This window comes from Lagopus muta, chromosome 1 (genome assembly GCF_023343835.1).
Source record: "Lagopus muta isolate bLagMut1 chromosome 1, bLagMut1 primary, whole genome shotgun sequence".
Lineage (NCBI taxonomy): Eukaryota > Metazoa > Chordata > Aves > Galliformes > Phasianidae > Lagopus > Lagopus muta.
Genome location: NC_064433.1, coordinates 175,651,580 through 175,665,114, shown reverse-complemented (window position 1 = coordinate 175,665,114; position 13,535 = coordinate 175,651,580). Strand labels below are relative to the sequence as shown.

Sequence of the window (13,535 nt, the reverse complement as noted above, 5' to 3'; positions counted from 1 at the left end):
AGCCTTGATGTGTTTCTTTCATGATTCTTTTTAAATCAGGGACTGAAGCACTGCTGGTGAACAGTGAAGTTAGAGATTCATTGCCTGGTAATGCAGTGAATCCTTAAAATATGCATCTTCAGAGCATAATAACAAGAAAATCAAGAGTGACCAAATACTTAGTTCTGCATATTTCTGGACAGTAAAAATTTGTTGCAGAGATCTCATTTCATTAGGTTAAGAAAACTATTTAGTGTATAGGATGAAGAGCTTTGTAGTTGTAGTATTTGCTTCTAGTTTGTTCAAATAAAATAAATAAAGCAGCTTGTAATTATATTTAGTTTTGTTCCTTGACAATGTTAAGTACAGTTACAAAACAAAATTCTCATCTTAACTGCAGAGTATGAGAATTTCAATATGTTTTTTCAAACCAGTTTACCATACTTTTGTTTCTAGTAGTAACTTGTGCAACCTTTCATCTTATGAGTCAATCCTATAATTAGTATCCTTCTTTGCCAGAGGCATACTGAATGTTTGTTTTAGGTGCAGAATGTCTGCAAGAAATTTAACTTAATCATTACTTTTTAATGTAAGAGCTGGTTAGCTCAATTATACTAGATTAAAGTGAACTTGAAATTCCTGAGTTACAGAGAAGAGGCTAATCGTTGACCTGCACTGAATAAGTACTATTTCTCTTTTTTTTTAAATGTGTGTACAATGTGGCTAGTCTTTTAGTCCAGTCTCGCAATAGCTAAAAGTAATTGTCTGCTCATTGCATAGAGTGAATTTGCAAAGTTCTGATTCAACTTGGCCATTTTTGTTGATCAAATTTTTTTTGCATTATTGCATGCATTGTGGAAAAAGTGAAAAATATTTTTTTCAGTTAACTTTTGCTTGTTTTGTGTTTGAGAATAGTTTGAAAATACAGTTACACCTTTCCAGTAACTTTCTCTTGGGTTTTTTGTCATGTTCTAATTACAGAACTATAAGATTACTTTAAATATATTTATTTACTATTATGCTTCTAAGCTATATTCAAACTGAAAATATTACCTTCATTTTCTCTCATATAACAAACCCAGCTAATTCTGGAAATGCTTGCAATAAGATCAACCCAACAGCACTGAGTTTTTTTACCTTCCATATAAATACATGCTGATTGCTGTGCCTTTTGGCTGCACAGCCTTGAAACTGTGACTGACACGAACATAAAATGCTCCTAAAGAAATGCTTGATAGTGTGTTGTGATTTTTTTATTCTTATCCTACTTTGTGCTGGTACGTGGCTTGACTCAAAAATATATGGGCTGTGTTCCTCCTGTAGAAGGTAAAAAGAAGGTAAAACAAAATAAAAACAAAGGAACAAAACCAGTAGAGAGCAGGGAATCCATGTAGGCTGCAACTTTCAATATTTGCCAACTGTCTATTAAGAAAATCAACAAAAAATGTAACAGCACTGAAGCATCTAGAAGAAATCACAGGCTTGGAGGACTAGAATGTGCTGGAAATAGAGTAGGATGCAGTAGCCTTAGAATAAGAGTGATGCACTAAGGGCCTTACCAATGATGATTCATTATGAAGTAACATCTTATGAGCTGGAAAGACCTGGTGTTCCCACTCATCAGTGGTATGATTCCAGTATTTCTCTACTTCCCTTTAGCTTTTCTAGTGATAGGCCTTTCACAAGTCTCGCTCTTACTGGTTCACTTCTGCAGAAGCAGTACCCTGCCAACCAGCTCTTTTACAAAGGTCATAGAGGCAATCCTACATGTTATTTTGGGCAGTGACTTGTGTCTTTGTCTGAGATACAGACCATGACTATTTCTGGAAAAGATAATCTCTTTTTTTAAATAAAAGGTTGCATCCACCAGTTTTAATGATGGTCCATTCAAGTCCAGTAGTTTGTGTGTGTGTGTGTGTGTGTGTGTGTAAGTATGCATATATGAACTTAAATTATGTGTGCATGCTATTGAATGTACATATATTTTTACTTACCATATGTGTTTGTGGAAATTTAGGATGGAATTTGTGCACCCCCATTGGGCATGTAAAAGCTCATGCTTAACACTGAAGTTGTCAGCCCCATCTTCCACTGATAATCAGTGGAGAGTTAAGTACCCCAAGAGTTCAGGAAAGATGGATAAGTTAAGCTTCTATAACTAATGTGAAGTAGACTTTCAAGCCTGTGATCCCACAAAGTTGTTTCAGAAAAAAATAAGCACTTATCTGGAGATTTCTTTTTCTAGCTGTGTTTTGTAAAAAGATACTAAAGTGAGTAGCTTTGACTTTGTCTCTATACTTTCCAAGTTAGAGTTTATTTCAATGAGTTGCCAGTGTCAGATTAGATGAAAGAAACATTGTCCAGCTTCCTTATACCTGATGTTCCTCTTACCCTTCTACTTTTTCCTTTTTAAGGAGGAAAATAGTTTTTTAGATTAAAAACTTTTTTTCATTCCTTCTTAATAAACTTAGCTATCATCACCAAACTGCAGAGAACTCTCAGGTGACCCACTGAGATATAGATGTTTGCTTTGATCAGATGAATCCAATAGAGGTTGACCTTTCAAAGAAGATAGCCTCTCACTGTATCTTCTATATTCTTTGACTAATTCCTTCTGAATTCTATTAAGGAAAGGAGAAGTTATATGTCAAATTAGGTAAAATGGCAAAGTTAGGAGCTTGTACTCAGCAGCCTTTTGTTCTGTATGGCTTTGCTATATCCTCAAAGCTTTAAGTAGTAAATTAAAACTGCTTTATATAAGCCATTATTATTTCAGACTTCAAAGCTACATCTTTTTCATCTGCACTGTATTCTTGTGCATGCATAATGTTGCACAATAGGTAACTTTCGTTGCAGTAAACAATGAAATTTACTTTGATATATGCAGTATTAAAGGAAGATGGTCACAAATGTCCAGCTTCTAGAGGTGTTTAGGGTTTATGTTAGAAAATTATGAAAAAATTGTATTTAATGCCATGTATTTCAGATCACATGCATTTAACTTTTTTTAAATCTGAAGATTGCAAAATTGAACAAAAAAAAAGTTAGAAAATACCAGTAGTGTTGGTTCTGCAGCTCTTAACTTCCACTGTAGTTCAGAATGGTAATTCATCCCAGTTGTGTACAAGTGCTATGAAACAGTCTTAATTATTTAAACGCTCAGTTTTCCACAGTAAAAACATGTTTTCCCCACCAATACATGAAAATAGCTAGTAATGATGTTTTTTAAAAATAAAAATGAAAAATCAGATGTAGTTGCCTTGCCTTGACCCCTTTTTCTAAACTAGTGATATTCTAATGTAATTATAAACAGGAAAAACTTTTGGTTCACTAACCTGATTATGGTTTTCTTAACTTTCTTACATTTCACAAACACATTTCTTGTGGCTGTTGGCTGCCCTAAGAAAGGTGCTTACTACTTCTCCTGAAGTTTTACAACTGGCCAAATTCAGTTAGAGAGATGAAATAATCTTCTACTCACAACAATTTATATCTTAGTTTCTAAAATACTCTCTGAGGAGGCTGCAGAGGATGGAGCTGAACTTCAATCTCATGCATCTTGGAAAAGAGCTCTTCAGCTTTTACTTGAAAGGAGAAACCCCATCACTACTTCCTCTTCCACAAACTGATCTGAAAAAGGTTACAAGCCTCGTCTGTGACTTTTCCCGCATCCTCTTATTTTAAAGTAAGATCACAGATCTTTATTTTCAGCAGTTTTAAGAGAATATTTTCCTGGAGAAGCTGGCAGCCCGTGGCTTGGACAGGTGCACTCTTTGCTGGGTAAAGAACTGGTGGAGGGCTGGGCCCAGAGAGTGGTGGTCACTCTGGAGTTAAATCCAGCCAGCAGCCAGTCGTGAGTGGTGTTCCCCAGAGTTCAGTACTGGGGTGTGTTCTTTTTCATATCTGTATTGATGACCTGGACAAGGAGACTGAGTGCACCCTCAGTACGTTTGCAGATTACGCCAACCTGGGAGGATCTGCCTGGGGGTAGGAAGGCCCTTCAGAGGGATCTGGACAGGCTGGATCACTGGGCTGAGACCAAGGGGGTGAAGTTCAATAAGACCAGATGGCAGGTCCTGCACTTTGGCCACAACAATCCCGTGCAACACTACAGGCTTAGGGCAGTGTGGCTGGAAGACTGTGTGGGAGAAACGGACCTGGGGCTGTTTGTCAAGGTTTGGCTGAACGTGACCCAGCCATGTCCTGGGGACCAAGGAAGCCAATGGCATCCTGGATCACATCAGAAATTGTATTGTCAGGAGGAGCAGGGAGGTGATGGTTCCACTCTATTCAGCTCAGACCACTGTGTTCAGTTTTGCACCTCTCACTACAGGAAAGACATCAAGGCCCTGGAGCATGCCCACAGAAGAACAACAAAACTGGTGAGGGGTCTGGTGCACAATTCTTAAGAGGACTAACTGAGCAAAGTGGAATTTTTCAGTCTGTAGAAGAGGAGGCTCAGGGGCTCCACGTCATTCTCTACAACAACCTGAAAGGAGGTTGTGGTGAAGTGAGGGTCAACCTCTCCTCCCGCTTAACTAGTGGTAGGATGAGAAAGTATGGCCTGAAAGAATGGTCAGGCACTGAACAGGCTGCCCAGGGAAGCAGTGGAGTCTTCGTCCCTGGAGGTTTTCAAGGAACATTTAGGTGCTGCACTGAGGGACATGGTTTAGTGGGGAAATATTGATGGAACAAGGATGGTCGATCTAGATGATCTTGGAGGTCTTTTCCAACCTTGGTGGAACCAGAATTTTAATGAATTTTCTTATTGCTGCTAGAACTCTGAGGTTTCTGGACTAAATATTATTCAGCCAATCCAGCAACCTCAATTTTAGTCCAAGTGAGCAAATGAGCCTGAAAATAATTTGATATTCAAATACAGCAGGTCAGCTATACATCATTTAGGCAGTTTTTTGAATGGGTAGGTTGCATTGGCAAAAGCTATAATTTGCTTATGACTGAAGATGGTCACAGTATACCCTGTGATTCTAATGCCACAACAGGCATCCAGTCAGCAGACAGAAGTCAGAAAGCTGAGTGCTTTTATTATCTTCAATATTTACCAAATATTTTCAAATAAAGCAATTTTTTTTCTGATTGGATCAGAGGGAAACAAAAACTTCTGTGACTAATCTGCGATTCACTGTTCATAAGGAACTCACATTGTTCCTTTACACTTCTGATTATTCAAACCAGTTAATCTCTGTTAGCTAAAGACACAACCTTCATTATTTTTACATACAAACAAGCATGCAATTGTCATTTAACTAGTGAATATATGATCCAATGGGTGGAACACGTGCCTATGAGGACAGATTGAGAGAGCTGGGGTGCTTCAGCCTGGAGAAGCGGAGGCTCCAGAGAGACCTGAGAGCAATGTTTCAATATCTGAGAGGGGACTTTAAGAATGAAGGGGACAAACTCTTCAACAGGGTCTGTTGTGATAGGGCAAGGGGAAGTGGTTGAAACTAAATGAGTGGAGATCTCTGTTGGACATAAGGAAGAAGTTTTTTTATGATAAGGTTGATGAGGTACATGTTGTCCAGAGAGATGGTGGATGCCCCATCCCTGCAGACATTCCAGGTCAGGCTGGACAGGGCTGTGAGCAACCTGATCTAGGTGTAGGTGTCCCTGCTTATTGTAGGGGAGTTAGACTAGACAACCTGTAACACTCCCTTCCAATTCAGATGATTCTATGATTAAATTCTAAAGAACGTGTGGTCTTTGTCTCCTGTTTCAGGAATCATTTTATGACAATAGCTGCCCATTTGAAAATACTGTTTCTGTAGACAGCACATACTCTTGGTCTGCTTGTGTGGACAATAACTTTTGTAAGAATTTTGGAACTGAGAACCATTTCTCTCATCTTTTTGTAAGAGTGAGGAGAGAATGATATGTTTCAAGAAGAAGTCCATCCCCTTTTGGCACTCTGGGGCATCTACATTCACAGAATTATCATCATATGCTCGTATTTTCTTAGGAGGAAGTGTTTTAGCAGCAGGATTGATTTGTGAGAAAGCACATAGCCTGTAATCTAAGAATATAGGGATATATATAGAATAATAGAAAATTTGGCTATTCCACAGAAAGAGAAAGCTTCCATCCTGTGTTTTGCATACTTGATCATGTCATCCATGGTACTCACACCACTGAAAGTGGGATTTGTGAGCAGGATGTTTTCTTATATATATATATTTATATATTTATTATATATATATATATATATATAATTTATAATTAATATATAAATATAATTTGTCAAGATTTGATGCACATATAAACTATGAGCTCTGCTGTAGTTATCATTACTAAGATTTTGGTGGAGTGGCTTATCCTCTGTTTCTTCTTTATCTCTAATGTCAGAATTTATGATAGCGTGGGATTCAAACAGATTTTTTGTAGTTCTCTATTTGCTCATTGTAGGTACATCAGAGATTTTAATAGTTATCCAAAAGCAGCAAAACTCTCTTGCTTTCTATTGTGACAGGAGAAGGCAGTTTTTTAAAACAGGTGTTATTAATCAGTTTAGATTTCTGTAAGGAAAGATAGAGATAAGCATAGGCACTAGCATAATGTACTTAGATTTGGACAGGAGATTATTCTAAAATACTGTGTTCTTGTTCCCAAAACAATTTTTCTCTTTAAAAAGAAATTGGATTAATTGGACACATTAGAAGTGAAGTAGGAAAGTTGGTTTTCTACTTATGTGTTCTGACACAGACATTATTATACTGATTTAATACATGCAAACACTTGTGAAAAGTGAAAAAAGAGTAAGAAAAAGAAATGGAATTCTATGCAAAATCTTCAGCTGCTGAGGATGCAAAGCTGCTGGAAGCAAAAGCCAGATTTTTTTCCAGGTTACTTGAAAGTTTATGCTCAAGTCTATTTTTCAATAGACTGACAGTTCTCAAAGATGAAAGTTTTATTATAGAGTCGTAGGATCATAGAATCATAGAATGGCCTGTGTTGAAAAGGACCACAAAGATCATCAAGTTTCAACCCCCTGCTATGTGCAGAGCTGCCAACCAGCAGACCAGGCTGCCCAGAGCCACATCCAGCCTGGCCTTGAATGCCTGCAGGGATGGGGCATCCACAGCCTCCTTGGGCAACCTGTTCCAGTGTGCCACCAGCATATGCATGAAAATTTATGTACGAATCAAGGTTCCTTTTGTGCCAATGTATAATTTCAATTTAGATTACCACAGTAGGACCAGGAACTAACACGTCTTAATTACCAAAATAAAAACCTGGTGTAGAATTTGACTGTGCCTTATAGACATAGCAGCATATATCCAGTACTGTATTTTAAATTCCCATATACAATGTAGTTTTCCACCACTTTGATCATAGAAAGGTTGTCAACAATTGGAGTTCTGTAAAATGTGCAGTGCAACAGAAATGAGCTTGGAAATGAATACATGAGGTTTCAAAATTTGGATTTATAAACACATTTTTCAGGATTTCCAAACAAAGGATAAACACTTGAATAGTCATTTTCTCCCTTAAGGCTGCTTGGTATGTTTATTAAAAAAATAAGAGCAGCAAAATGAAGCAAAACAAAAAAAATGTAGGGCACTAAGTTGGAAACTAAAGGCTTTAATGTCAGCAGTTGCTGTACGTTTGAAAGATGTGGCTTGACACAAGGAACTTTTGGGCGTAGGCCATGCACGCAAATGGCCGTCCCTTCACAGCTGTCAGGAGATTCTCTCCAGTGTTTACCACAGTCTGCAGCAGTCCTGTTTCATAAAGGTCCTTTCCTCTTACATGAAAGATCTGCAGAAGGGAGGCAATATTCTCTCTTGCGAAGACTCAAGAATATACTCAGGACATCTTACTTTCCATTGATGTTAATGCACAGTGATATATATTACAAATGGATTTTATGTATATATACAAATAATACATGTAATACCTGTACTGCCTATATGTTTATACACAATACGTTGTTTTCTTGTTGGGCAGCTGGGTGCTATACTACATAAAGTCATTACTTTTTTCCTTCTAAATGAACATAACGTCATTCAAACTTTTTTCACAATGAAGGGATGTCACCTCACGCTGCTCTGTGTTTCCTGTGGATCAAGAGCAGTCATGCAGATAGATGCTGCAGTTCCACTGACAGGCAATAGCTTGTTAAATTGTTGCAATGTGAGGGTATGTCTGAGCCCTTAATTCTTGTCAAACTGAGGTTGCTACACCAACTTGAATCAATCAGCGTAAATCAATGTAAAGGTAGTGAACAAACACTTTTTATAATAGGCAAATGCTCCTTTCTTCTTTCTTGGTTAGAAATATCAATATTCCAGAAATTAAATCACATTTTATTTTACTTTTGTATCTTATTTTTAGTCCTGATTGTAAAAGATGGCACTTTGTTACCATGTTATCATGTGAATGGTATTTCAGTGGAGTTTTGATTAGCTGTGTCTTAATGAGTAAGCCTTCTTGAGGCTAATATTGATTTGACTGTTAATAGTAATTTCCAAAGAAAACCCAGACATAAAATTCCACATTTTATCATCCTCAACTTCAGCAAGTACGTATTGTATCCATGGAAGGAATGTGAAGTGCTGCAAGTTCTGATTTCAGATGGTTAATCTACCACAGAATTATTTTTTGTCTGGCATGCTGATTTCAGTAGTGGCTGTAATTGGTTGTAGTTCTAAGGAAAAAAAACAAATCTAAGAAAATAATTATGAAATAAATAATAACAGAAGTGTCTTTACATTTTGCCCAGACTCTGGTTCTTTGGTATGACTGGCTGAAAATTCAACTGTTCTGTTTCTTGGCAGAATTTATAGTGATACAATTGGGATTTGTATGTTCAGTAGTAGCAGAGTTACCAAGATTTAACCAAGATTAACTTAGCAAAAACTTCATTTGCTTTTAAGAACCACGTATTTGCACACTGACATTACAAGGTACTGTTCCTTAATTGAGGATAGAATACATAATTTGGCTTACTTCTCAAAGTTACGCAGGAGGCGGCTTGGTATTTTGGTTAATTCTTTTTTAGCATGAGAACATTTTGAGAATATGTTGAAACTAAACTTAGAACATTACATCTTTTTCTCAAATAAAATACATTTTTGTTGTTTTTTTTTTAATTCATACTATGCACATGCTTTCAAGAATTGTAGAATTATGCACCGCCTCCCTCTTTTCTTAATGTATCCTGTCCAATTCAGTGCTTAATTACATATTTAAAGTTAGTCATTTAACAGATGTAAGTACAAGCATGAAGTACACCTCCTTGCTTTACTGAAATGGGACCATATAGTCTGTGAGCCTGAAAAGTGAGAGTTTATGAAAATGCACACATATCTGAGTAACACTGAAAGCAAAGTTCAGCAATGCCCAACGGGCCGCTATTACAATAGCAATCCACTTCTGAAGTGTTGGTCTCTGCAGGGAAGATCACTATCATTATAATTAGAGCTGAAGTACAATGGACTGCTCACAGCAGCTATTCTAAGAAGTTCTTTGAAGGTGAAGATGAGTGGTAGACATTCTCAGGAATTGAAAATTGCTTTCTCAAGTCAAAAAAAAAAAAGAAAAGAAAAGAAAAAAAAATCAGCAAAATAAATCTTAAGTAGCCTAAAATTAATTTCATTTTTTGCCATCCCAATTTAATATAAAGTCGTATTTCCAGTTTGGATGCTGCTGATGAAACTTAAAGAAATGTGTATCATTTGCAGTTTCCCAGAACAGAATCTAATACATTATTATACTTGCAAATAGATTCGTTTTGTGAGCAAAGGAAGAAAGTCAAAAGTGTAGCAGCTCTACATCCAGTAATTTGTTCTGTTCATCCTGTCAGAAATAACAATTCTTTTTTTCTATTAACTATGAAGGTGAATTTCTAAGAAGTGATCAGTGCTTTTAGGTAGGCAGATGGAAGCATGCAGATAGATTGACATGAAAAACATTTGAAGACATTCCAATAATTTTTTTATTTTCATGTTTTTAAATGCTTGTCCTCACTATCTGTAACTTTCTAAGGACTCAATCAAGTAGTTGTGTAAAAATGAAAATCTGATATCCATGATTTCCATACCAGACCCAGCAAACATGGCTGCGTGAAAAGTTTTCTTTCTGGCAGATTGTAATGTTGAACACCAACGAAGGTCTGGAAAAGAAATCATAGGACTTAACTCTATGAATAGCTGGAATTATAGAAAAAAGGAGAAGGGCAGGTAATACTTTTTAAGAAGGAAAATTACCTGTAACCATGGATTGGATTTGTATTCTATTAGCTGAAATAGAAATAATAGACCTTTTGATATAATAAAGAAAATAATAAAACTTCAGTAGAAGGACAGTTTCAAAATATGTTTCTCAGTTGTGTAGAAGATTTTAGTCTCTGTATTAATAAGTTTTAGGATCTACTGCTTTTTAATATATCAGAATGACAGTGTATCTAAGGTGGGAAAGGACACCTGGACGTCATTGGGCCCAATCCCTGCTCCAGCAGGGACACAGAGCAGGGTGCCCAGTGCCACATACAGTGCCACATGTGCTTTGAAAGGTCTCCAGGGAGATCTGCACCGCTCTGCCACTTGCACACAAGTGCTGCTGGTGTTCTCAGGGAACCTTCTGTGTGCCAGCTTGTGCCCATTGCCTCCTGTCCTGGTACTGGGCACCACTGAGGAGAGCCTGGCTGCATCTTCTTGCCACCCTCCCTTCAAATATTTATGGCAGTCCCAGCTCTCTCAGCCTCTCCTCATGGGAGAGTTGCTCCAGTCCCTTCATCATCTTGATGGCTCTTCACTGGACCCTCCATAATCCCCTCTCAGTCCAATTTGGAGTAATAAAAGGATGCAAAAAAGATGAGGTGCAGTAATACAAATCATTCATGTAATGCATGGGTTTCATTTTTGGTTTTTAAATTTGGATTCCGAGGAGTTGATGTTTTCCTTGGTCCCAAGTCTGCAGAATTACAATTGGATGTAAGGAAGTTCATTTTCAAAAGGTCTAGATTTTTGGCAAAATATCTGACCATGATAACAAAGTGATAGAGTGCTTAAAATGCTTTGGTGCCAGTGTCTGATGTGTGTAGAGGAAATAGCATAATTATGTGAGAAAAGCATTCCTGAGTAATACAATCCCATTGATTCCACTAAGTCAGAAAGTAAGCAAGTTCTTTCTTGCTACTATTATAGGCAGTTAGGATAACAAACATTTGTAGTTACATACAATTTAATTAGTGATTCAATATACTTTGGCAGACATCTATTTTCCAATTTATACATGACTGTGTGGAGTTTTTCTTAGGAAATTTTGGTCTTTAGGTTTTAGCAAAAGAATTTGGGGGGGAAATAGACAGTCTGACTTATTTTTATAAGTGAATACCTTTTCTTTTTTTAAGTTTACTGTTAGATAAATATTCAGATTTGTGTTCCTTTCCTCATAAGATGCTGCTGAGTGATGCGGCTTTCAGAGTGGATTGAAAAAGATGAACTATCAGGAGTAAAAAGTTGTTAAAAAAATTGACTTTAAAAAGATCATTTGCAACTTAAGAGTTTCTGTAGTTGCAGTTAAATCTTCAGTGATTTCGGTTGTGGTTTTTTTTTTTTACTTTCCATTTGAAAGTCATGTTTGTCAAAGCCAGAGTCATTGCATAAGCCTTCAACAATACAGGTATAAAGTCAGTCTGTTGAATTTTCTCTGAAGATATTATTTGTTTTCAAAAATTAGTACTGAATTAAAAAAAAATCGTGCTGGTGAAATCCTTGGCTTGATTCTAGAAATCTGTGACAATTTATGCAACCAAGCAAAATGGTATTTCAGCATTAGAACTCTTCTGGGCATCTCAAGCTCTCAAAAAGGATCTTTTGAATGGAAGTGCATGTAATTGTGACTCCCTCTAGTGGACAGCTTTCTCTACTATAGCCTAGGAAATAGTTAAAATCATTTTTGACATTAAAAATTGAGAGGTCTTCATTTTCATGGTTAAGATTCCATTCCCAGAGACAGTCGGAGTGCCTCTGTGTGCATCTCATTATCACTCATTTATATATGTAATATATATATAAATAATGTAGCTGTTGATTATTTATCTACATAAAGCTTATACATTAGTAGATGGAGCATTCTTTTTTTCTTTTTTTTTTCCTGTGCTGAGAGCCTCTTCTGCTAGCTCGAATTTCCTTCACATGATTGTACATTTCTGACATTGCACAACTTTCCTTAATTATTATTTAATTACATTTCAGGTACCACCAAAGTAAACCTTGTGAAGATCCCATCAACTGCTTCCAGTCCTCGAGACACTGCTCTAGCAGCTGTTATATGCAGTGCACTTGCAACAGTGCTCTTGGCTCTTCTTATTCTTTGTGTTATCTATTGCAAGAGGCAGTTTATGGAGAAGAAACCAAGCTGTAAGTTTCCAGTTATCACTGTTTCTTTGTAATATTTATGCATCAGTATTTGGTTGGCAAATCTCTCCGGATATAAATAAGTAAAACCTAGGATTGTTATGTCTACAGCATTTAAGCAAATTTATCATTGAGATGAAAAAGCTAGCAGAAGCCTATACATGTGTGCAAACTCAGTGTGGATGTACTTGCTTCTTCTGAGAAAATGCTGTGCAGATGTCCAGAAATAGTTTTGCACTCATTATGCACCATGCTCTGTTAAATGGTGCAGATATATTTGGAGCATTGGAAATCTAAGCTAGGATGCCATTATGGAATTGCAATACTGATGTAGACATACCATCATGGAGGATCTGTGCATCACATGCCTTTGTGAAATACGGATTAGCTTGCTGAGTTAATGACTGTGGCCAGTGGGGATGGCAGATGTTTCATTAATGATTTTGGTTCGGCGGCATATTTAAGATGAAATTTTAACCTTGACAGTAGATGTTTTGAGAAATTCAGGCACAGCGAGTTCAAACTTCAGTTAGTGAAATTTAGTGATTCATTTGTGTTGGCCTACAGTGATACAGACTAAATGAAGTCTTCTATTAATATCAAGTTCTTTAAGATAACATAAACAAAGCAGCCGAACGTAGAACATTTCAGATTGATATCACTGAGAATCATTTACCATGGAGAAAATGGAACAGTGAATACGATATGCTTTCAAATAAGCAATATGATATGCTTTCACCAGAATAAGAGCAAATGTCTTCCTAAGAGAGGCTGTAGTTGAACCAGCTGTTCTAGGGCTCGTTACAAAACCTGTGGTACGCATGATGTCAAACCCCATCATCATGGTGGATCTTTTGGTTGGAAAATGTATGGAAATGCTGTGTATTATGGCATTTAAGTGTTCTGTGGAGATAGAGGCTCTGAAAAGGAACAGAAGTATCATTTACTAACAAATATTTTCTTTTTATCAAAAGGGTCTCTGAGATCACAAGACATGCATTACAATGGGTCTGAACTGTCTTGTTTTGATAGACCACGGCTAAATGAATACAACCACAGAACATGCTGCCAGTGCCAGAGAAGCACATCACAGACCTGTGGTATGTTAATTCTATTTAAAAGTCACTGTAAGGAACAGCAGTTATACAAGCAACAAGAACTCATGATTAACATTTA

The 13,535-nt window shown here is 36.9% G+C and overlaps 1 protein-coding gene across 3 annotated transcripts in view; it reads left to right on the top strand.

The window, feature by feature from the left end:
* TNFRSF19 (TNF receptor superfamily member 19) overlaps positions 1-13,535 on the top strand; it is a 56,865-nt gene that overhangs the window by 35,482 nt on the left and 7,848 nt on the right. For all 3 annotated transcript variants that reach the window (XM_048933696.1, XM_048933697.1, XM_048933698.1), the window contains 2 exons: positions 12,198-12,362; positions 13,334-13,459. In XM_048933696.1, coding sequence (XP_048789653.1) covers positions 12,198-12,362; positions 13,334-13,459 — 291 coding nt within the window. The remainder of the gene's footprint in view (positions 1-12,197; positions 12,363-13,333; positions 13,460-13,535) is intronic.